Consider the following 25,860-nt stretch of genomic DNA (forward strand, 5'->3'; position numbering starts at 1 on the left):
ACTGCCCAGTCTGAATGTGCCTAATGACATTAATTTGGGGTTTCTAAATGTTCCTTATCTGTGAAGTGCTCATCACCGTCTACACGTGCCATATGGATAGTATATTAACAATCATGTTTCTGCTGCATAAAAAACAAACATACAGGGTGTGGTGAGCAAACATAAACTGTGAGACTTGCAGTGAGTTGATAGAACTTTTGAAAACCGAACTGCACACATGGATTTAGCTCACAAACATACAACCTTGCATGCACAACCTGCACTGTTTTGTGTAGCTGATGACATGGAATGTGTTTGCTATGTTTTACTGCTTTCGTCCTTTAACTCTGCCAAGCTTTGAGGTGGTTTTGGATCGAGGAGAGGGAGGCTCTTTTTTAAACATTTATGAGCTGCAGACTCTCTTGCAAAAGGGAGGAGCCATCCAACCCAGGCTGTGGAGCAAACCGCCTCCCCAAAAAAAGCAAATCAAACAAATGGCACCAAAAGTTATTTTTCAGATGGCTACTGTAAAAGGAGTCTTTGTGTCCTCAAAAATCTGCTCCAACCGACACTTGACTAAGGGCAGCAAAGGAAAGGGCAAATGGAAAGAAAGACTCAAAGAGAAAGTACGCAATGTACCCAGTAGGAGGAGGGGATTTTCTGGTGAGCAGCAAAAGATGTATTTTGGGGAAAAGAACTCCTTCTGGAGGCTTCTGATCTGCTGTTTCACCAGAAGGCCTTGGCATAGTGTCAGGGCGTTGGTCTTGTTTCCAATAGCGTCACTTTCTGTGTGACAGCAGCTTCATAAGACCTTAATAATGTGTTTTATTTTTAACTGCTTCAGTTCATCTGATGTGGCAGTGCTAACCGCAACAGTCATGTTCAATGAGAAGCTGTAGTTAAACTAAGGCACACACAAACTACAAGTGTGGATTTATGTTGACCAACAACATAATTGAGAAATGTGTTGTATTGTTTGTGTGTACACTGAGCACCTCTCTTTTAGCTGCAGTTCTGGACGACTGCTAATGGACACTGATGCTCTCAGCTGTTGCTATGTAACTATAGAAAACCCATTTAAAGCATTTTAGCCATTTACAACAAAATTATATACATGTAACTTAAAGCACTCTGAGCACTTAACAACATGCCACTCTCTCAGAGCTGTCAGGAACATAGACCACACCATCCTTCCAATTGAAAATACTCAGCACAAGATGTCTACGGTGAAGAAAGGGCTCCTGGTAAGCATGTGCAGACTCCATTTGAAAATGACTGTCACTCCGAAATGCAGTTCACTCAAAGATCTCACATTTCTTCTTTACATGCTTATGAAATGAAAACTTCTCTAAGTTCAGCCATTAACTGCCTCTGTTTAATACATCAGTGTTAGGATTCTAGATACTATAATGGATTTGAACCATGTATGTAACACAGCATGTGTTGCTTTTCAAAATTCACAACACTGGCCCTGTGAATTCGATGTAAATGAGTCCTGGCCTCTAGTTATGAATATATTCACAGTTGTTTATTAGATTTTAAATGAGGTTTAGGAATTGATTTCCACCGGCCAAATGAAGCACATATATTTCTGACTACTAACACACGTTGTTCCGAAATGCACTGATTCTCGATAATCCCGCCAAAGGCATCCAATACCATCCAGCTGGCATTCAGATGTTCTACAGATGCGCTCAATTCACCAAGAATAAGACCCATGGAAATAAACACATCCAGAAAACTGTACTGCAAAATATGGGATGGCGTGAATACTCAGCTGTGTGGCTTCCAAGCCAACACTGGATTTGAGTAACACTGTAGAGATACAATAGTTTGTTACAATAGTTCCTTTGTTGTCCAGTGTCTTGGTTAAGCAGGATGTTGTGGTTCAGGCTATGCACTCATAAAGTCAAATCAGATGAGACATGTGATCCGCTCATGTGTTATTGTTGTCTACTGTGTATATTATGGCGGAAATGACAGAAAAACATATTTTGAACACCTATTTACAGTATGCAATCTTTCTGTAAAACATAGTGTACATTCTCTGGCACAATCGTAAGGATGTGCTGCTGTACACTGGATTAACTATACACTGAGAAATGTCTATTCAGCCACAAAACCACAGAATTTGGATTGAAGTGTATTGAAAGAGCCAAGAGAGGAAAGCGGAGGTAGCTATTATTGTGAAGTCTAACTTTCGCTGCATCTTTTAATTGAAAAACTGCAATCCAGCCATAGTAAGTTATCAAAGCTGTGTTTGTTATCTGATTTTAATTTCATCATGTATGCCATAGTAATTAATATATATATAATATAGAAAAAGAAGTCACTGTATTCATATTGTTAACAAGATCCTTTCTTGGATTTTGAGGAGAAGACTGAGGTGAGCTGACACAGAAGGACGAGGCAGGGTGGAGCCAGGCAGTGCACGGCTGGTCCTGTTGGATTTGGCAATAGATATGTGCAGCTCTACACCACCACAGCATCCTCCACACACACAATGTGTGTTTCATTTCTTCACGGCGATTCACTAAAATTTTGCCATGTGCTCATATGTGACTTTGATGTAAAGTATTTTAACATTATTTATTTATATTTCACTCAGCAATACCATGGGGCCCTTTTTTCTAAACACTTTATTTCTGTAGCTGAAGACTGACCGGAAGGAAATATATTATATTCGTAACAGAAGACACCTGCTCACAGTTAAAGCCTCATTTACTGTTTATATCCAGTACAACCGCCGGTTACAGTACATATTATCCAACTCCCCTATTTCTCCATGCAGACACACTATTTTGGGCCATTAACTTTGTTTCCAAATGACCTCACTCTGGAGCAGTGTGATTCAGGAGTCAGCAGTGAGTTCAGATGGAGACCACCATCAATAGTTTATGACGTGCATTTAAAAGAGGCCTGAGCAGTTCTTTTCTGGTCAAGGTAAAACTGTTATCGTCTGTGAATGAATCATCATACATCTGATAGTAACACTTCACATAACCTTAATTACAGGAATGAAACCACATGCTTTGGGGGAAAAAGAGTCTGATAATGAGGGAGTCACAGTGTAATAGATCAGTATGTTATGGGCTAAAATGGAATGTTTGACTAAATGTATGTACTGCCGTAATGCCCATAGGTGAATTTGGTGATAAAGTAAAAGGACAAAAATCTTGATCCCTGCTATAAGCCAGTATTGTCTGCAGTCTTCATTACACCCCACAACATTAAGATACTGGAAAAAAACTATTAACACACAGTCTTTCTTTGGTGATCCTCTGACCTTACCTCTGGCACCAACAGCAGGTCAAAGGTTTCACTTAAAATATCTCAAAATGTACAAAATGGATTGGCACAAAATATCTTACAGACACTTATGGTTCGAGAGAATTAATCCTACCTACTTTGGCGATCTCCTTCGTTGTTCCTCTAGGTCCACCATGTGGTTGACAGTTTTGGTTGTGAGAGGCCTGATAACTACTGGATTGTCTAGAAGTTGTGTACAAAATTCATGGCCCCCCCACCCAAGAATCCCCTAACTTTCTATATGGCGCCATCACCAGGTCAAAATTTTAATTTGTCTATTAATTAGGTTTATGACCAAATTAAACCAAAAACAAATGACATTCCCATCAGCCTAATCTTTATTTTTGTTTAGTGCTAATCAGCAAATGTTAGCATGCTAACGCACTGAACTAAAATGAACATGTTAGACATTATAACCACCTAGCATCAGCATGGTAGCATATTGAGAGTGTGTTTGGGCTTAGCTCAGTACAGCCTGAAAGAGCTACCAGCATTGCTGTAGACTTAGTCTTGTTCAAATATCAATGGTCTAGTGGAAATTTTGACCTGAAGGTGACACTAAACAAAATTCACAGATTCATACAAATCATTAGGAACTGTTTTCTTGTGACCTTTAATATCCATACAAAGTTTCATGGTACTCCAATGAATTATATAGTTGGAAGAAAGTATTGGACAGGCTCACCTCACCATCTGGTACTTTTGGCCTCTCTAGTGGGGCAGAAACATATAATTCAAAATTATTTACAGCATCAGATTTGCCTTACAGTGAGCAATAAGTTTTTCAATGTACCATACTTATGCATATATAAGTACTGTTTTACAGTAAGATAGACTTGAAAAAATGTAAACATATCCTTTAATAGTATTGTTATTTGTCTTTTGGGTATCACAAATAGCAGCTTAAGTGCTGTGTACAAAACAAACTCTGCAGCCAGACCTTAATCCTAAATTCACTGACACTTCCATGCAGCAGTTTTACATTTCATTGCCACTTGAAGGTACTGCAGATGTAATTCCCTGTATCAGCTCCCAAACTGTATCCACTCAACCCAACAACTGGCTCAGGAATGCTGGCCTACATACACAAAGACAGATGTAAGGTAATGGCGGAACATTGCCAGGCACAAATGCACTATTTCAAATTTAAAGCGACTGATGTTTTTATTAGAATGTGGACTGGATTTCACCTTTTAACATAGCACTATAGGTGGGTATCATGTTGAAAAAAGTCTCATTCTATTGGTAGATGTGGCTGCTCAGCAGAGTATGTTCAAAAAGTCTGTCAATTATGAGGGGGGCGGAAGGTTTCCCATTAGAGGAGAAGGGAAGGTTATGGTGATGTCAACATGTGTTTAATGAGCATATACTGTTATTTGTTATAGGCTTCAAGCAGAAGTGGCAGTTTGAAGTGGTCCTGTTTGTGTTTAGATTGTGCAGTCTCTAATAAGGATGTTCATGATTAAACCTTATCAATGAGCTATTATTCAGATCTATTCTTGATTATGCGCAATCAGTCATCAAACTGATTAATTCTACTGGCATAAGATGTTTACTTTGTTTCAATTATCAACATAATTACAATCTCTGTTATTTAGTTGTCATGCAAAAGCATCGGGAACACAAGAACTACTACTATATATGCAACCTTTAAGATAACATGACAGACTTCTCTTCCTTAGACAACCATGTTCAATTATGTCTGGAAATGGAATCCACAATTTGGCATGGCAGTGAACCCAGTTTATTCCACTTTCAGTTGCCAGGAAAATATTTGTGCTCACAAGTAGCTGAATGTTGGATGACACTATGATTTCTTAGCAACAACAGCTGCTGAGCAAGTTAGAGTTGAGACTTCCACCCAAATACATGATTTGACAAATAACAGAAAGCAAATCCTTTCTTCTGCAGAGATAAGAAAACGTCTCTGTGTTATTATTATTTTTTTGTGGAAGTTTTTATATTTCCCTTACTATGACTGATTGTATCAAACTGTATTTCTGTCCCATGATGTGCTATCTCGTTTTGATAATGTCTGGTTGCAAAGTGGAAAGCATTCATTTTGTTTGGAGAAAGTTTGTTGAAGCTGTAAAACTGTTTTTTTTTTTTAAATGAGAATGAAATCTGATCATGGGAAGATTTTCCTATTTTAAAGTTTGGGCCACACTATCCAGAGATAGTATTTTTATTTTAAACTGCTGCTTTTTCTTTAACCTGTGTGCACAACACTTTAGACACACCCTCCTTAAAGTTGCTTCCACCATCCATGATGTCTCAATTGACTCACAACACCTGATTAAAAGTGTCACCTCCTCTTCACCTACATCTCCCACAGGAGACTGAACTCAGGCTGATTAGTTAAATAAATAAAGGATCATAGCTTTCAGCTGGATTCACCTGCTGAGGTGAAAAGATGGTCTTAATATTATTAATATATGGATGTTCACAGACAGACCAGTGAGTTAAAGTGTTGGTTCAACACAAAATAATTTTGATATTTAGGACTTATAATAAATGCGACACACCAGACTTTCCCCTCCGTCCGCGTCGACTGAATGGCCATCTGGTTACATAACACATTAATTTTTCTTTTCCATATATCACCATGATTAGTTTTTACATTTAATGGAAAAAGGGCAAATAAACACCAGGAGCTTGCTCATGTCTTTCTAAAAAATTAATGTGCATAAAAAATCAGGCAGCCAGTAGGCTGACCTCAAGCTATTTGCCATCCAATGATTATTGGTACCCTTATGTGTAGCAAAATGCTCTCTCACGCTTCAAATTAGCTATGTGGCCTCTGGAGGTTATTAAACAAGAATTGGACCACATTGCTGTTAGATTTTACTTGAACAGGCCATGTGTATCATTGGTTTGCTTTACATTCCTCTTCAAAGGACCATAAAAACAAAATGATTCTGAGAGTATTGCAATTAAGGTCACCAAATCTAAACTGAACTCAACAATGTTTGAAAGATCTAGAGTGTCTCCTATGTGGTCACTTATACAATAGAGATTTGTCTTGAAGAGAAGCTTGGGAATGTTTTTTTGGCTGTAAAGTGACGGGATGCTCCGGGGTCACACGCGGTCAGCTTCCCTATTCAGTATCTTGACATTCCAAATGGGCCTATTCCCATGGCCTAGTTTGGCACAATATGGTATATGAGATTACACAGTTGGCCACAAAAATACTGGTTGTTCTCAGAGCACATACTCATCTCTCCTGTCATGTGCATTTCTTCTGGTTTTGGCCGACCATTTGTTGACTTCAATGCATTCGGCTGCTGTTGTCAGTTGCCCAAAGAATCCAATTGTTTTTCTCATTCTCTTGCAATCTTTCTCTTATCTCTTGCACAAGACAGATACGTTTTAAGGAATGTGCTAACTTTCTCTGTTTGTATAATCAAGCATGTAACCATTTTTTAGCTTGATCTCCCCAATTTTCATGAGATGTGAATTATGTCTGGAAATGCAAACATATGCTTGGAGGTGAGACACGAAGAGCGAGACATAAATTTTCAACCAGGAAGAATGTATGATGGAGACTCATCTAGTCTTCCTCATAATTTCTAGTAGAGGTTTGATCATGAAGCAATAAAAATGTTTTTTTTATGATAAGAGTGGTGAACGGATGTTTTACTTTATACTGTATGTTAAAGGTAGCGTAAGCGATTCTGGAGAAATCCAACAACATGACAAATACTATGATATGGAGTGGACAGCGACACAGTAAGTAATGTAACTAATGTTAGATAAGTTGTCGATTGCACAGTTGCTGCTGCGAAGCTAACACGTAGAAAGGACAAGGCTGTCCTAGAGCCACCACAACAGCTCTCCTGTTACAACAGCTAACATCACAACAACAACATGTTTTGGCAAACTTGAAAGCTGAATGTCGGTGGTTAAGTTATTTAACATAATTGACACAAAAATAATGGAATGGCTGGAATAATGTTGTGTGTGGTGTCCGAGCCACTATGTTTGTTTCCCATTTACAGAGCTTTTCAGCACACACACACACACACAACAGATAGCTAGCAGACTGTGAGGACATGGTTGTAGAATTTGACAAAAAGACGTGTATTGGATTAGATTCGCTTACACCACCCTTAAGGAAGGAAAGCAGCACACTGCTAACTTTTTTGTTTAATTTCTGTGGGTTAGATATAGATATATACATATGTAGATATAGATAATGGAATCTAATTAGTGAAGGAAGAATTAAACTGACATATAACTGGCCACACATAATCTGAGTTTATTCTCACTTCACAATATTTCATAAAACAATGTTGAACTTATTAGCATCTGTTGTGCCACAACTGTGTGAAAGATTCAACACATGATTGCACAAGTAGCTGGGTTGTCGGGCTTGGCAGACCAGTGATGTGTGCTTCAGCTTCACTGTGCAGCTGTTGTCTGCTTCATACTACTGCAGGCGACCATATAGTCAGTCACTCAAACCAAACTTCATGGGACACATCATTTCCTCTGGTTATTTTAGGCCTTCCTAACCAGCAGGATGATGACATTGGCTCTGGCCTCCTAACACTGGGATCTGTGTGAACCACAGCACACAGAATACACGCCCTGTCACACATGCACACAAAAACACACTCATGAACAGACACATAACACACAAAATCCACACCCTGGATCCCTTTCTTCCCCCCTTACCTCTTTCATCAACCTCATGTGAAGCAAAAAGCTCTTTTGTTGGTTCTCCCGTCTAGCTATATTTATCTGGTGCAAGCTATTCCAGACTGTCATCTGCCCGATTCCAGATCTGGTGCTATCCCCAGCCCCCCTGATTCTGTCTGAACCCACTATGTAATGAGGCTGTCTGGCGTCAAATTACTCATAACTCTTCATGGTCCCTCGGCAGTGCTGATGAAGATTTTCAACAGGATGGGAGCTGGCGCAGATCTGCCTTCATGTCAGCATGCTGTGAAAAGTGGCCCTCCTAACTGCAGCCTCCCGCTGCAATGTTGTGGGAATGATAGAGCAAGAGACTAGCTATTTCGATGAAAAATAGGATGTTCATATTTATTTTACGTAGCTCAAAGTCATCCTCATGGAAAATAAAGACAATTAAGTCACAATCTAGGTGAAGATATCCTCCAGGTGCCAGGTGTTTGCGAGAATCTCTTAGACTGTTAGACTGTCAAAACTGTCTGTGACCAACTGCACTAAGTAGAAATATTTTAGTTCTCTCAGGAGATGCACATATCATAGCGCCTTGTGGCTAAAGCTCAATTCCTAGTCTTGGAGTAAAAGCTAATAACTTTTTGGAGTCGAGAACTAATTAAAAGCACAAAAAACTATTCGTTTGGAGTCTGATGTCTCATGATTAACCACTGCAGCCTTGTGCTTATGAGTCATACACCCTCTGGGCTGGAGGGAGTCCCTGCATTCGCAGTGGACTTCTCTATATTTAAAATAGTGAGTCATATTCATGTGCAAGCTACTGTCCCTGCTGGACTTGTAAAAATAGCAAACTCAAGTCTCTAAGGGATAGAGTTATGTAGATCAAAACTTAATGCATGTGAAATACAGCATACATGGATAATGTTGATGTATTTGAGTCACTACTGTGCGTGGCTTACTTTATATAATATAAAATGTAAGAACAAGTTCCCAGGAGTTGGAGGGTTGCTGAGAGAACAAACATACAGTAAAACACATCTGATAACAAACTGGTCTCTCAGTCCCAGTTTCAAGAACTACTTCAGACTACTGGGCATTCTTCAAAACTTGACTAATTGCAGCACACTCACATTCTTTCACCACAGTTTTTTTGTCTATATTAGGCAAGAGAAGTGGAGGGACAATTTGATTAAAGCCTCCAGCTTTGGCTTGCTACTAACTGACCAAGCAGACTCCAGATGTTGGAGTGGAAACCTCAGGCTTTTCCTAACATGTCTCAGATGAATCAGCCAAACACTGGAAACATTTCCCATGATTCACGCTGCTTTTCCAGTGCCTGAGCAGCCTTTTGTTACCCCACTGGCCACATCAGTCTGATTCCACTGATCAGGGCATGTGAGTTACATGCGATACAGAGTGTTCAACAGAGCAAGCATTGTTCCTGAATCTGATTAAGAAATTAATTTATGTCAAGTGATGATGTTAGATAACAATATCTGTTGCCAGCTGATAACATTCACGATAAACAAGAAGGAAGGATCTTGAGAATGGTTTGAGGGGTAAATACTGAGTAATTCCATAAAAGCCCTTTGGGGCAAAATTACATTTTGTTATTCCTTTTGCCTTTTAATTTAATTTCAATGGATAGGTTTAGGGTGTAGGGTAGGGTGGGGTGGGGTGAGGTGGGGTGGAGGACGTTGGTGGTGGGGAGAGAATGAACCAACTGAATAATTTCATAAAAGCCCTTTGGGGTAAGAAGACATTTTGTTATTCCTTTTTCCTTTTAATTTATTTTCAATGGATAAGAGAAACAATGGCAGCCAGAATAGAGCTGATTTTTCTTTATTCAACCAAAAATACGATAAAACAGACTATTCTCTAAAAAAAATTTAGAATAAAATGGAAAAAACCCATAGAGGCCACTTGTATCGAGACATCTGGTCATGCATAATTCTTGCTTATTGAAAACTTGGCAGTTCTGTGATGATGAGAATTTTTTCTGGAGTTTTCATTTTGGGCACTAAACTCCCCAACAGCTCTTATCAAAAATAAACACGCAGAGTTCATTTGCTGCAGTGGGGGAAGAATATAAGCCTGTCTGTGTCAGGGTCACAACACACACTGATTTTAAATGTTCCACTTCATGTCTTGGCCCCATTGTGGTCCTACAGGTATCCTAATGTGCACAACATTATCAGTGCAGTGCATCTCGGTAGGTAGTATTTGACTTTAGGGTGTTTCTCCACCCTTTTGGTTAATTATTTATTTATTTTTTTATATCTCACTGTGTTTACTCTTTATTATGTTCTGAAATCAACATTAATCTTATTCTTATCCATTTGACGTTGTCTGCTGCTGCAAAAACCCAATATGCTCAAAAATATCATGAATCAAATTTAATCTACTATTCCAGATTTCCGAGTATATCAAGCTTTTGGCAGAGGACACAAATGTAAAAGGACTTCTTCCCAAGAACTTTTACTGTGTCCACTGATGGATTTGTCTCTGACTGGCAATGTCAGTCTGTCCACCACTTTGGTCCTGTCTGAAATATCTCAACAACTATTGGATGGATTGTCATCAAATGTTATACAAGCATTCATGGTCCCCATCCTATAGACTTTGTTGATCCCCTGACTTCACCTCTAGTGCCATTACTTAAGGACAAACATGTTATTTGTCGTTTAATTATTCATTCATTTATGAACAAATACCTGCAAAGCTATTGAGCGCCCTTCAGCAGTCCTCTGGGGCAAATGTAGACTACTTTCCTCCTTCATCCATGCTGCTCTAACCCCACGCTGCTCCTCCTAAGACTTTGTCCTTAGAATTGCCTAAAATTGCATGGCGACAATGTAATGACAGATCAACAACAATCTGAAATCCCAAATTGCCACTTACAGACCTGAAATCTCAGTGTAGACCATCACTAATCTGCTGCAAAGCCCCCTTCCACCAACTTATCTGATTGACGTGGAAAGGGTTAAAAAAACACAGGAGCACACCATGACATGGCCTTTGACATTCCATATAGGGACAGAATCTCCGCTTGTGTTTATGTACAGAAACTCTTTTGTGTACACACCCGGGGCTAAATCAGGTCTGTGTGTGGGCTGTCTGCCTGCTCTAAGCAGATCATGGCCCGAAAATATAATTCAAGGAGCACTGTCGTTGACAGCAAGCAACCTCAAAGAGAGCAATGTGGGAAAGATCATCTGCCAGTGGAGTATACAGTCCTCAAGGCAAGAGACATGTCTTTATTTTCAGTGTTCTTGCATCACAATGAGAATAAACTGAGCTATGATATGTGCTTTTGAAGTCAGTGAGTCCTCTGCTTTAAGTGTGACAACAATGCTAGTGATACACTCAAAAGGAAGGCAGAATCTTTTTATTTTGGAAGGGTTGTGCATCTGGCAAATCTGTAGCCCTGTGAAGGACAACTTCATAGCTTCATCACATGTTTGTCCTCTTTTAAAGGATTATTCTGATTTATTTCAACTTTGGTCTTATTGTTGAAGTTACGGTCATCATTCCTGACAGTAACTATTAAGTTGTATTTACCAAGTTAATTGCTTTAAATCTGTAACACGGTGACATTGCCAAAGAATAGGGTAAAATCGTGAGCAGTCAGAGGATCAGACAAGGAAACCTGTAGGCAGGGCCAGATTAACTAACTAGGGGGCCTTGGGGCAATAATAAGCTAGTGGGCCCCTATTGATCCCTCGTTTCTCCAAATCTGTTTTTCACCGTGTATGTATTTGTTTGCATTAGCAATTCGTTTGTGGTGATTTATTAAGCACAAAATTATTTTCAAGATGTTAGCAGTAATTTGAGTGAGTGAGTATGTTATTGCTACAAATGATGGTCAAAACTATGAAAATAAGACCCATGCTGAATTAAACAGGAAATTTCCTCTCAATAGCTGTAGTTGGGTAAAATAAGTCATAGAACAGTCATCAACCCTGGCTTTTCTGTGGCACTCTTTTGCATTTAACATTTCTGGCTTTTAGCTGACAGTCTTATCTGACTACAGCAGCTCACTGGGAATGAGCATCTGTGGCCCAGTGTCTTGCTCAAGGACACCTTGACAGGAGTTAATGCTGTTACAGGAGTCAAGCCTCTAACATTTCCATTATGAGACCAACACTGTAATCATCGGGCAGACATGCTGCCCATCCTGTTGCTGCGGGTCAGATATAAAATTCTACCTGTAGTAACAAAATGAAGTTATAGAGAGGAAATGAGCGGGGTGAGGCAGGTTACCCATACAGCTAACTTTGGATTCGTGTAATGATGTTTGCCTCAGGCCAAAATCCCCCCCAAAATAGTTAATAAACCATGATTCACTGAAAATTTCTCTCTGAAAGTGCAGGATAAAACATCAGGAAGGCAGAAGTGAGGCAGGTTATATCATATTATAAATGTTATCAATATTGATTGGATCCCTTGCGTAGAGAGTTATTAGGGTTTCATTTTTGCCAAAAGGGTGAGCGAGCAAGAATGACTCATGTACTGCTCTTAAGTTTTAGAAGAAAAACACTTGTTCGACAGCAGAGAAAGTTCAAAGTTTCTTTTAAAAAATGAAATATGTTAAGATAAAAAGGTAAATTGCAAATTACTTTTCTGCATATTCTGTGCAAGTCTACTAAACCATCCTTAATATTCATGCAATATTTTTCTTCTTTCTGCTTCTTTTCAGTCATGGAATGTGTATTATTGTAAATTTTGTGTTGGAAATGTACACTGAAGTCATTGAAAATAATAATAACATATATATCTTAGTCCTGACACATTTCTATGACCACTTATTTTTTAAGACATTCATTCCTTCAGTTGCATGTGGAATTTCAACAGAGAGGAAGCAGACCATGGGCTGTGCATTCTACTCTGTATTTATAAACACTCTGATTTTCTTGTTTGGATTTACTCCAAATACCCCATGTATTTGGAGCAAATTCTATGCTCTCCTAACATTGTATTGTGTTTAAACTAAGAGGTGAGAGGAGGGTCACAAAGTGTGTCTATGGGTCCGGCACATCCGGCAGAACACTAATCTCATCAATTTCCCAATGCAAATATTGGACTTATTAATCTTCTGTGCAGACACTTGTAGTCACACCACTCTCCCTGCCAACTCAAAGAACACATGGAGGCCTTGTAATGCAGACACTTCACAAAGCCCAGGCAAATTTCATGTTTATTTCTTCTTGTTACCATAGAGACATTATACTCTAGGGGAGATAGCAGGCTCATATGCAGTCTTGGAATGCAAATCCCCTCGTTAAGCTTTGCAATTGAAAATGCAAACACATTCAAGAGCAAGACGTCACTAAAACACTCACAAGTGAGCATAAACCATTAGATAATGTTTGTAGTAGATGTTGTTGTCTTATTGTGTTTTATTTAAGCAATTTAAGACAAGCACCAGCAATTCGGTTTGCAATGCTCAATGTTTTCTAGTAGCTTTTTTAACACCATCAATATTGGTTGAATTTTACATGGAGCATCATTAGTTCTGCCAACCGAGTTGGACAGGAGTTTTATTTTCTCCCCATTTCGTCTGTTCTCTGTCTGTTCATTTGTCAGGTCATATTTGTACATATTAGAAAATGCCAATATTTTATGAATCAATTTTCAGAAAAACAACAAAAGACAACCAACAGAAGACATTGCAGAAAAGTTAGTAATGGGGAAGTTCGTAACTTTTTCAACTGTTTGGCCAATAGAAGGAAGTGGCTTCCTTAGGAGCACATAACTTCCAAATAGATTTACATTGCATCAGATTTTGTGTGCCTATCAACAGACAGCAAAACAGGAAAAACAACCTCTATTACCAGGCCAACCAAACAACATGTAAGCACTGGAGAGAAATGTATGATAAATACCCTGGCAATTTTCCCAAACCTTGGTTAACTGGTAGCCTTACTGTCCACTGAAGAGATACAGAGCTGCAGGCGGTTTTTTAAAGAAGGAACATGTCATGTCCAATTTCAGATGGAGCCATGATAAAGTGAGCATCCGTCTATTTAAGAAAAAAAGTGCTGTCACATGGCTGCTGAATACAGAACCCATGTCAAAAAAGATGTGTCCCTTTTAAATTCTATGGTGAAATGATATTCACTGATATGTAGTATCTAAAGGGGTTGGCAGGTATTTAGTGTGCTTGGGTAGGTGAAACATCAACAGCTGCGTTTCAACTAAAGGAACTTTACGCAGGAACTAGGAACCTTTGGAGGAACTTACTGCGTTCCACCAGAGGGACCAGGGTCTTAGTGTAGTTCTGGGGTCTTCATTTTACCCCCTAAAAAGACCCTGTTCGGGGGGTAGTACTTTCCGAAAGTACCGGGTACTTTGGGGGGGGCGGGGCTTGCTTTGCAGTGAATTTCTGAATGGGCGAGTAGAGGCTACTGGCTTTAACTGGAGAATGTCGGGTATTTGTCTGCTATTGCTCCTCTCTTTTCCACCATTGTTTGCAAACCAATAAAAAACAATCAGCAGTCAAATAGCCACACATGTCTCGCCGCGGTCCGCCTGAGATCAATCGTCGGCATTAAATGTAAATAGCAGCCTTCCTGGGTGTGTTTACAGCGAACAGCTGATGGAGTTACTACTGGGTCCAGAGTTGTTGTTTTTAAGTTTTCATCAGTGAGGAAGTTTCTACACAGAGCTGAAGTCAGTCTCCTCCTCGTCAAAACCAGCTGAACAGCTGATTACAGCAGGTAATAAAGCTTGTTAAAATCACGTTCCTCCGACGCTCAGGCGACACAGACGTGAGTCCTGCAGCTGATCTGCTGCTCTTGTCACTGGAAATGTTTTAATAACCTTCCAAACTGTTGTGATTTTATTTTTGCATTGTTTTATCTGTGCTGGAGTTATTTTAAGAACTTGGTGGTTTTATCCAGTTTGTTATCCACACATGTCTCGCGGATGTCCACCTGAAATCGTATGTCGGCATTAACTTTATAGCTGGGAAACAGCAGCCTGCATTCTTCAGTTTTTACAGCGAGCAGCTGATGGGGTTAGGCTAAATACTGGGTCAGAAGTTGTTGTTTTGAGTTTTCATCAGTCAGGAAGGTTGTTTCTACAAGGAGACGAAGTCGGTCTCCTCCTCTCCAAAACAAGCGGACCAGCTGATTACAGCAGGTAATTAAAGGAACATCCCGTTCCTCTGACGCAGGCAGACACAGACATGTGCTGCCAGCTGATCTGCAGCTCTTGTTAGCTGGAAATGTTTTAATAACCTTTCAAACTGTCGCGATTTTATTTTTGTGCTGCTTTCTCTGTACTGGAGTTATTTTAAGAACTTTATGGCTTTATCCAGTTTGGTATTAAATGTGTAATGAACTTTATCGCGTTTCCTCATTATACTCCCACACAAAAAAGCTGCTTTAATGGTCAAGCTAAGCCTATAGTTTTTCATTATATTCCAGTCAAATCTGATGGTCATTTATAAATGTTGCTTATGGATAGTGGTTACAAATAATGATGCCTGTGCATTACTGTGTACAGCCAGGCCTACAGCCTACGTCAGCTGGTTAATTTGCCTAATCTTCATAGGTTTTTAGACCACGGTGGAAACGCACACAACAGTGGGCTGAAGGAACCTTTTAGTTCCTTAAAAAAGATCTGGGGACTTTTGGTTGAAAAGCGCCTATGGTGTCATCAATCACTGGTACAATGCTGAAGTGAGGGCCATGAAATCACCAGAAGGCTACAGAGGTTGCACCACTGAAGAAAACTCATGGAAGGCTCCCTGTGCTGCATTGATGATTTAGTTCAATTCACTTCTGTTACTGAGCAAGATGTTTCTGAAATATAGTACGAGTAGGTACAGGTAGACCACTTTTGGAATGCATATTGCTTCTGTAAAGAAAGGTGCCAATGAGCTGAAGAACACCCAGGTATCTGGATGTCATGTGGTGCTTGGCCTGTGATATTTGAAGATGTAAACACAGGGATAAAATGAAACCTTCTGCAAGCTTTCTAGGTAGTTGGCGGAAGAGTCCCCTGATAGCTTGTGGCAAGCATTTTGTGGAGCTCAGTGGGGGCTTTTGTGGGGGGCCAAAATCTAATCAGTGACTCGGTACATCTGGTCAACATTAGCATTTAGTTCTCCAGGGTCAGTGGGTGAGTACTGTTGTACACACTGAGGCAGCGAGGATTCTGCCAGCAGATAATTAGATGAGGAGAAATGGTTCCATCATACAGTTTTCCTCTTTTATTCTGCCATCATTTTGATTAGAGGAACATTTGGTTTAAAATATGTGGAAAATTACATCTACTGCACCATTTAACCAGTCAGCGAGAACTATAATGCTAACTACTGTACGTATATCTGCATTAAGATACTGCACACTGTTACGCAAAAGGTTTCTTGTCAGTAAATGCAATGTGACCACACTGAAACGGCACTCACTGTTTGCTCAGTGTACAGCTAATTCTTTAGCGGAGGTGTCATCGTCACGCCAGTCAGTGGGGTTTATCTATAAATGAGCAAACAGAAGGGCAGATGACTGTTTTCATGCTTGTGGCAAACAGATCACAGTGCAGGAGAAATGAATCCAGCTCTCCAGCTGAGCTTTGATTCTGTGCCACTGAAACAAAGCAATACTCTTCTGTTCAGATCAACAGCCACTTTTTCACTTTAGCTGCCAATGAGACACTCATGGAGAGGTTTGCCCAGACTTAATTGGAGTGGAATTTGCAGTGAGAGTTCTGACAGCTGGCGGAAGACAATGGGCTCAACAGCTGTTTTAGGTCCAGTGCTAATCCTGACAACTTGCCATATGTACAATTTTGCGCTGAGGTGAGTTGGTTAAGCTGTTTGAACACACTATCCCATTCACATACCAGATTTGCCTCACCCAAACACTGTACAACCCACACTAACAGTACTCACTCTCAGTAGCAATATGAGGAAGACCTGCTGCATCAAATCATATTGAGAAAGGTACATCTGTAGCTGACTTTACTCCTGCACTATGGGGCCATTGTATGTGCCTTGGCCTTCCAACATCCCCCTCCCCAATATACACACTGCCTCTCTCACTCCCTTACTAGCCTCTCTCTCTCTTTCTCTCTCTCTCACTTTCATCTCCTCTCTGGGTGGATAAGGAGCTGCTCTGCCTGCCACTATGCACTTCCTTCTGAAAGAGCCATTCATTGCTGCCGGCAGAGGGACCTCAGCTCACCTCCTAACCAGAGAGGGCTTCAACTTCACTACCTCTCCTGCCTTTTGGCAACACCGTTTCAATGCAAACATTCTCAAGGTAAAAGCACACAGAAAAAGCCAGGCACAGAAGGAAAAGGCAAAGAAATATGAAATTGATGAAAAACTGACAGATGCTGTCTCAGACCTTGGACCAGGGTCAGACCCTTGGTACATCTTTCCCCTCATGTATTGAGTTTCATCCAACAAAAGGAAAGTTTCACTGCTGAGCAATGAATGGCATGAGGACAGAGAGTGTGGACAATGAAAATAAAGGGGAAAAAAAACGTATAAACGTTTTGCTCAGTACAGTATTGGTGCTGGTCATTGTTAAAGTTTGTTTTTTTAAGGCATTAACATATCACTCATAAGTTTATCATGCTTTGAGTTATGCATAGGGGAAGCCACATACAGTGACAGTGATATGATCTCCTCTTTTGCATCCCACAGCAGAAGAGATTTGTAGCTTCACTTACCTCCAAGACCAGGGCTGGGGAGGCAGAGGAGCAGGGTCAGGAAGGCACCGACCAGGACTGAATTCAGGGCTCTCATATTTTCGTGCTGGAAGTCAAGTCATCCACTCTCACGTTAAAGGCACTCCATTCAGTAGGCACTGAATGAGTTTCCAGTTTTGGGACCTGCTACAGGATACTCCTCTTTGAGAAGGGGCAGGGCTGGGGAGGGATCATGAGAGGGACGCCCTCTTTCAACCCCCCCCTTCCCGGCTCCAGCACACTTACACACACACACACACACACACACGCATCTTCCAAGACTGGAAAATTATATACTGCCCCTCCCTCCTGACCCTGCACTTAAACATTCACAAGTGCAGGACCTGTTAATACACACATATGTGCAAAGAATCACACATACAAACACATCACATATATCAGTTCACAAGCATGCCTTTTGAACCACCTCTCAACTATCAGCTCTACCTCTCTGCCTTTCTCTAAGTCTGGCCACTCCTGGTTTTTTAGGACTCCCTAATTTTTGTCTCACTCAGTAATTGGAGTGGCCTTTGGAGACCAGCGGTTGCCTTCTGCAAGGATAAACCTTTTACTTTTAATTAAAGACAAATCAGGTTGTCCAACTCTCTTGGCGCTTTATCTTCCTAGTCTTTCCCTTGATCACTGTCTTGTTCTTTATGTTTTTTGCTCAACAAACCTGCTCCTGAAGCTAATTAGGCTCACACTTTAGCGTGCTGTAGAGGTGTGTTGTGTTGGATTTGCATTCACTATCTCTCCTCTATTGATAGGGCAGGGACAGTGTTAAAGTTTTACTGCTCAAGTTATCTAAGGCACTCAGAGAGAGACTCGTGGCGAGTGCTGTCACTGATTGTTTTCCACTTGGCTTTTACTTTCATTTTTTTTTTTGATAATGAACATGCACACTCCTCACAAGGATTAGTATTTTCTAGTTGAATGCTAAGATTAAACCTCAAGTTCACTCTCAAAGCCTGAACGTTCAATTTCACCTGTCTCACAGTCAGCTGGTTGGCAAATTATTCCCATTCTTTCTAACAGCTGAAATGGGAATACAATTAGAATTTTCTAAACACTTCCTCTCATGTATGGAATAACTTTACAACAGTAATTCTCTGTTGAGCGCAGCCCATGCAGTTCAATTAGAGGTTTTTCAACTGAACAAACAATTTCTCAAAAATGATCTTCAAATTAGCTGGCATATAAAATATGATTAATCATTCCAAAAGATGAGAATCAGAGGGGCATTTTACAGAAAAAGTAGAGAGCTGACAAAGACGTGCGTGTGAATAAACATTACGAAACATCCAAAATATGAAGTTTTCATACTCTCATTCATGACTTAAACTGATAACCACACAAGAATTTGGCTTTAATTTGATTCCTTGGATCTATGCAGAAAAGAGAATATTCTCCTCCAAACTGAATCTGAATATGTATTTCCTTTGGATTAACAGCACCTCCAGTGGTAAATATAATAGCTCAACATTGAGGTGGTATTAATTTGTTGAGAAAACATCAGACACAGTGAAGATGAAGTGGATCTTCTCTTTACTCTTCCAAATGGTATGAGTGATTGTACCTGTAAGAAAACCTGTAAAATAACACATGGCACTTGTGACACAACACTATTTACTGCAGGCAACCTTTTCTGATGCCACAGCCTCCCTGATTATTTCAGCATGACACGAGCCACAATTAAAATGCTCCTTCTGAGCCTCAGCCAACCGCTTGCACCGATGACATACTCTCGCCTCCCTGGGGATGCATAATTTGCCCTGGAGGGATGTCACCCACTGATATGAGTAGGCTCCCACAGTATGTGAGAGCACAGGCAGTCTTATGTAATCCACAACACCAGTTGCCCCATAAGCGCATAGATGCGAGTGAACCTGCAAGAACCGTTTTTTGGCTTAATAATGCATGGATATGCTTTGATTAAGGGTGTCCCGTGGAGTCTTAATTGTAAACAAACAGGGTTTTGTTTACTTTCAACTGTTCTCACAAAAATAAATTATATGTATCCTTAAGGCCTGAAAACATGTTGAATGCATTTCTCACCTCATGAAACATCTGCAAACCCCTTTTTAATCTTTTGAAACCTGTATTGTTTATATCAGCATGCTCTCTTCTTATCCTCTTTTATAGCTGCTTTGCTGATGAAATATATATCATGTTAACCTCCTGTTCATGTTGTAGTGCATGTGCACCCCTGTGGTGGTTGAACACAAGATAAAAACAATATGAAGATCCAAATAACATAACACTACATGAATGAAAACTCCATAAAGTCACTTTAAAGGGGCTATATGTAGTTTTCAATGAATACTACTTATCAAAAAAAAACTTTTTCTAAACCATTTGTCAACTGGCTATAATCTCACTTAGAATGAACCACATGCCTGTTTTCTCTGTTGCTTGGAACAGTCACTATTCTGCTTCTTTAGTTAATGCTGCATGCAAGCTCCCGAGCCTCTTGCCGACTACAGAGACAACACCACAGCTAACAAAATGCAGTCCACTAATACCATAAAACAACTGGCTCCCAGCACAACACAGACTCCAACACAAACTCCTCGTAAGGATAAGAAACAACAAGGCGGTGAAAGGTGAAAGATAAACAAATAACGTTAAGTTACTGAAAAGCAGGCAGGTGAGCTTATGCATATGTGTTACGTTGGCTAAATGCAGGCAATGTAACGTTATTATGTAAGGAGCATGGATTAGTTCAACCTCAAGCTGATAAAAATATTTCTCTAACGTTGCAGTAGGAGTTAACCTGAGTTTCCAGCATGTTGTGTGAAGCTGTCTCCCAGTGAGTTTGTACGTGTGTCGGATTTTGCTCACTCATGAGTTCAAGCATGTGTACGAGCACGCACCTGGTTACAATCTAAAAAAAGTACCCCTAATGGCCGTTAAAAACTACATATTGCCTCTCCTAAAAGCTGCATTCATTTATTTCATTGACCACTTGGGGGCAACAGAACAAGCGGAAAACAGAACATCTGACATTTAAAGTTGTTGTAGCAAACATTTGCCTATCTTTCTTTTGGTCTCCACCAACTCCTGATCTTAAGCTGCTAAAGTGCTCCATAATGTTCAGCAGCTGGCTGCTAACTTTATCTGTCTACAGTCTACAGTGAGTTTAGCCGAGCTTTATTCCAGGGCTGCAACTAACGACTATTTTGATAGTTGATTATTCTATCGATGACTATTCGGATTATGAATCGCAAAATACACAATGTCTCTGATTTAGCCATCAGCTTTAAAATTAAACTTGTGGTTGGTTTGGCATGTGCTAATTAACAGTCAAGACAATAAAATGAATACTGCTTTCAAAAATACATCTTTTAAAAAACGTTTCTGCTGCAGCAACAGAAAGTGTGAGCACTCATCTGAACAGCTGATCTGATGTCTAGAGATGGAGGAGCTTACACACTGGTACCGCAACACACCGAAACAAACTGACTCTATATTTAATAGCTACAAAGAAAGGAATAACTTCATGCATTACATTTGCTGATTTTACAAGAGAGGACCAATAATCACTTCGTGGCAACAAATTTAATAATTAATGATTTCTGTCGACTACGTCGATTATTTGTTGCATCTGGAACTGTCTCATGATCTGGAAATGTTGTTGATGAGCTGTGTCTGCAGACCAGAAAACAATGAACTAAAAGAGGCAAAAGGCTCCATAGAGCTGCATAATTGATGATAATTATCTGTTGGGTCATAGCTGAGGGCCACCTAGTCATTTTCATATAAAAAACATTCATTCAGCTTAAGAAAATAGGTTCACATTTCCCATCAGGATCATACTGTAATCATTCCTCCTCTCCATACAGTGAAGGGATCCCGTCCTAGCACTCTAATCTAAGTCTAATGTAGGAGATGGGGGACAAATTCACACTCCTCTTGCAAAAATGTCTTAAAAAATTAAGTTGAAGCTAACACACAGGCTTCAGCAGTCTTACTTAAACCAATCAAGATAGTAGCTTCCAAAAACAGTCTTTTAAAATACTGTCCCTCCCTTATAGCTTAGCAAAGGAAACACTCTCCGCAGAAACACAAAACTGACATTATGTACTTAAAAATCCCCATGTGTTTTGACTAACTCAGACAGATGATTTACACTGAAGAAGGCCTTTGGACTATTGTCGCAATTGTCATGTTTCTTCACAAAAGAAAATCTAAACCTATCCCTTAAATAGAAATATCTGTGCACTACTCAACAATGTACAAGATTCTATTCTATCATCTCACCATATAACCTTACTGTTATATCTCTAGTAACTTTCCTGCGCTTGGAGGCAGTTCAGATCTAATTTCTCTCCCAGTTGATGTAATCTTCACACAGAGCAGTAACTTGGGACATTTTGCCAAAATATCTCTCAAGTCGTCATCAGCAGAGCGAAGAAGCTCAGCTTTCACCACATGGTCTCAAATATCACCTCATGTGCTGCTGCAGTCATCTGGCCAGACCGCACATGCTCTCAGAGATCCAGACTTGATTAAACCGCAGCAAGTATGGCAATGTTATTGTAAACCTTTTTGTCTGGATAAGAACTTGAGCCAAATGCCAGATTATTACAGTGGCCTGTGCTGATCAGCATGATTTATTGCTTTTAAAATACACTGTAATAATCAAGTGGCCTCTGAACAAAGAGCTTTAGTGGCATTGGCAGTAGCAAGGATCCTGCTGTGGGAAAACTGTTTCATAATAAGAGATTAACTTAACTTTTACAAGTAGATATCGCTTTTCTATGCCTTTTCAACTAATGTGAGTCCACACACTTTTTGTCTCTTTATTACAGTATAATGGCTCACTTTTCATTAGCTCAACTGTTTTACTAGGTTCATAATATTAATGCATGACTCCTCACTCCTCATTTTTCCCCTTTCCATGACAACCAAATTGAGAATAAACTTAAAACACCTGCATAACGTAAATGCTCCCCGTGCAGGATATGCCTCAAGCATGGTTGCTGGACAGGATTTTATGAGTGGAAAAGTTTTTTGAGGAGGTTTCAGGTTGCAGACACTGTCATTCAACAACACAGGTAAAAACGTTGATGAGTTGCTGTGAGAGAAAGCAGCACACTGAGTGGCAAAGTTCATGGTGACATTAATTCTATACAGGTACAGGATGATTATTAATCAGTGATTATTAACAGATGAAACAGGAAATGTTTACTATTAATTTAATATTTCTATTGTTATATAACAAAATATAAATATAAAATTAATAGATTTAGGTTTTTATCGATTTGTTACATTACAAATGAGGTTAGTTATCAACAGATTATTAATCATTAAATATTTGGATAACTAATAAATCATTTCAATCAGGCAAATGCCAAAATTGTGATGGACATTTTTGTCTATTTTTTATTAATTAATCAATAATGAAAACAATCTTCCTGTTACAAATTGTGCCAAATGATGATAGAGTTATTTTTACATCTATCTGTACACACACACACACACACACACACACACACACACACACACACACACACACACACACACACACACACACACACACACACGCATGGCAGAGATTTTATGAATTTTAAGTGTTTCTATCCAGGAACAAGCTCTGGACTCCAGATAGGAATTTATCACATACAGTATTAAGATAAGATTAGGATTCCAGCTCCAGTATACAAATATGCATGTGGGCTCACTGCCAAATAGCTAAATATGTCCTGCACAGGAGATGTTAACAGGTTTATACAGATACATTTTGGTGGAATATTAATGAAAATAAATCTTTTCTAAGCTGTGAGAATCTATGTCTGCCCAAACCTCAGAGGTAGAGGTGTTACACTGTGATTAACAAGCCTAAGACTGTCAGAATGGTGTTGATTAAACTTAGATTTTGAGATTGTAGCCTGATGTATATGTCAAGCTTCAAAATTAAAGAATCATTGGGATTAATTATTAATATTAAGTACAGGAAGGGTTAGTTTAATCAATAAATCATCCCAGGTGCATGTTTTGCAACCACAGTGATTTTCTACCCTGACTGTTAGTAACGGATAGTCACTTCTCATGACACATTTGTAACTTTCAACGGACTCACAATGACCAACAGCCAACATTTTCCAATAATAAAAAAGCATAGCGAATGGAATTTTTCAGGCTTCTATTTTGTGTCGCAACATTAGCACACACTAGTTGTCAGTTACTTTCTTCCCGCTGTAAGCCTATTACAGTCCTTTTTTGACAATCCATCAGCAGTGTCAACTTAATTTGCTTTTCTCACCTCGGCTAATGCATGACACCTCTGGAAAATGGTTGACTCATTTGCAGTGTATACACATGTAATGCTGTGTCTCCCACGTTTATTAATGGTGCTAATTCCTATGACAATATTTGTGTCACGTAAATTTTTTTTTCAAGTTCAATAATTGCTTGTTTGGATACGTTTGCTCAAGGAGAGAAGAGGATTAAGCTTGCCAATCAAATAATTCCACAGCCTATATAGCAATATAACTTGATATTAAGTGGTGGCAGCCTAAACTGTGTTTTGGCATTTGCTGTAAACTTCATTTCAGGGTCTTAATTTCTGTTAGCATGTAGTTTTCAAAGACACAGGGCTCCCTGGCTAAATCCTCACCACATCCAGTTTGTTTATCTTTTCCCTGACAGCTTTGTGACTTTGAATCTCTGTCCCCAATGCAATGCTCTTGGGTGCATTGTCTGCAGATACATGTGGGTCCTTAGGTGTTAAATGAAGCTTCTAGAGAAAAATTTTTATAAATTAAACACAAGGATCCATGGAAAATGCGAGAATAGATAACTAAGCAGAAGTGTTAATGAAAACAGTCTTAGAGCTGTTAAAGATAAAGATAGCATACACCAAAATATCTGACAGTAAAAACAGAACGTAGGCTTATATGATTTTTTCTCAGTTTCAGAAAAATAATACCTGACTAGCTTCACTTACCAGCAGTCTATTTACGCATTTGAATCCGTACTGAATTTGTAATAATTTCAAGGTTAAATTCTAACAAATATGCTTCCAATATTATTTTTTGTCTAATGCATAATACTGTGAGGCATAACATCATGGCTGATCATCTAAAACCGGATTTTCCCTCCATCAAAGCCAACAGATCATCAGTGTGACAGTGGGACAGAAATCTTTCAACAATCAGTTGTGTGCCAGAGTCAGCATGTACACAAAACTAAATTCAGAATTTCACATGCTGTTTCACTTGATAAAGAGAGCACTGTCAGCCGTTCAGCTGTTCGCATATGAACTTGTTAAATGGAAGGAAGAAGGGTGGCAAACATTGTTACTGTAACACTGAGTTCCCCTGCTGTGCTCTGAGCATCATGGTGCTTTAATATGCAGCATGAAGTAAGCAGAGCATATAAAGCCGCTAGTTTTCTTTGGAGAGAGAGCCAGCCAGTGATCTAAACATTCAGAAAAGAACTTTGAGACACATGCGACTGTGGCTTTTTTATTTGAAGTAAAAGAAAACATCCTTTGATTTCCCACCTGAAATCAATAAGTAATGTGTTGCAGCATATTCCGGAAACCGCACAGGAGAGGACTGCTGTCCGTGAAACTGAATCCATACAATTTGTAAGACACTGAAACTAATTTATCTTTAGGTTTTTGTTGTACTCTCAGTTCTGTACGGTAAAAATAAAGCTACAGGAAGCAGACGGTTAGCTTAGCTTGGCACAGAGACTGAAAACAGAGGGAGACAGCTAGCCTGATGTCCAAGGGTAACAAAATATGCCTATGAGCACTGCAAATCTCAATAGTCCAGCACATTGCCTAATCCTTAGTAACAGTGGCAGTTTTTGCATGGACTGAAAAGGATGTCACATTTTCATTAGTGGACTTTTGAGGTATGCATATTTTGTTTGGACAGCAGGTAACTTGTCTCCTCTAACCCTGATCCCTAAACCTAACCCTTTACTGTCTGTACATCATTGTTCTCTGACAGATTCTACATGTAACTGGCCATATTTACCCACCAAATCTTTTGTATCCTCAGTGTTACTTTTTCATCCTTGCAAAACATACTGTATGTCTCTCACTTTGCTCACAGACAGTAATGTAACAAGACTTATGTATTTTATTAATTCCTGAATGGGAAACATATATTTATATCACATAATATGAAGTGTTGAGTGGTGAGATGCTTATCTTCACAGAGGTCAGTGCACAGCCTCTGTCACACCGGGGACTACACAGGCAGAGAA

General features: G+C 39.5%; 1 protein-coding gene across 1 annotated transcript in view; it reads right to left on the reverse strand.

Moving 5' to 3' along the window:
* The window catches only part of cspg4 (chondroitin sulfate proteoglycan 4), a 74,457-nt gene extending 54,622 nt beyond the window's left edge, over positions 1 to 19,835 (reverse strand). Inside the window, 1 exon segment of the mRNA XM_038706402.1 lies at positions 17,620 to 19,835. Within this exon segment, the coding sequence (XP_038562330.1) occupies positions 17,620 to 17,695 (76 nt within the window). The 5' untranslated portion in view covers positions 17,696 to 19,835.
* Positions 19,836 to 25,860: the final 6,025 nt, after the last annotated feature.

The sequence above is a fragment of the Micropterus salmoides genome, unplaced genomic scaffold (assembly GCF_014851395.1).
Source record: "Micropterus salmoides isolate LMB-PRFRI ecotype aquatic unplaced genomic scaffold, ASM1485139v1 Ms_hic_scaffold_8, whole genome shotgun sequence".
Lineage (NCBI taxonomy): Eukaryota > Metazoa > Chordata > Actinopteri > Centrarchiformes > Centrarchidae > Micropterus > Micropterus salmoides.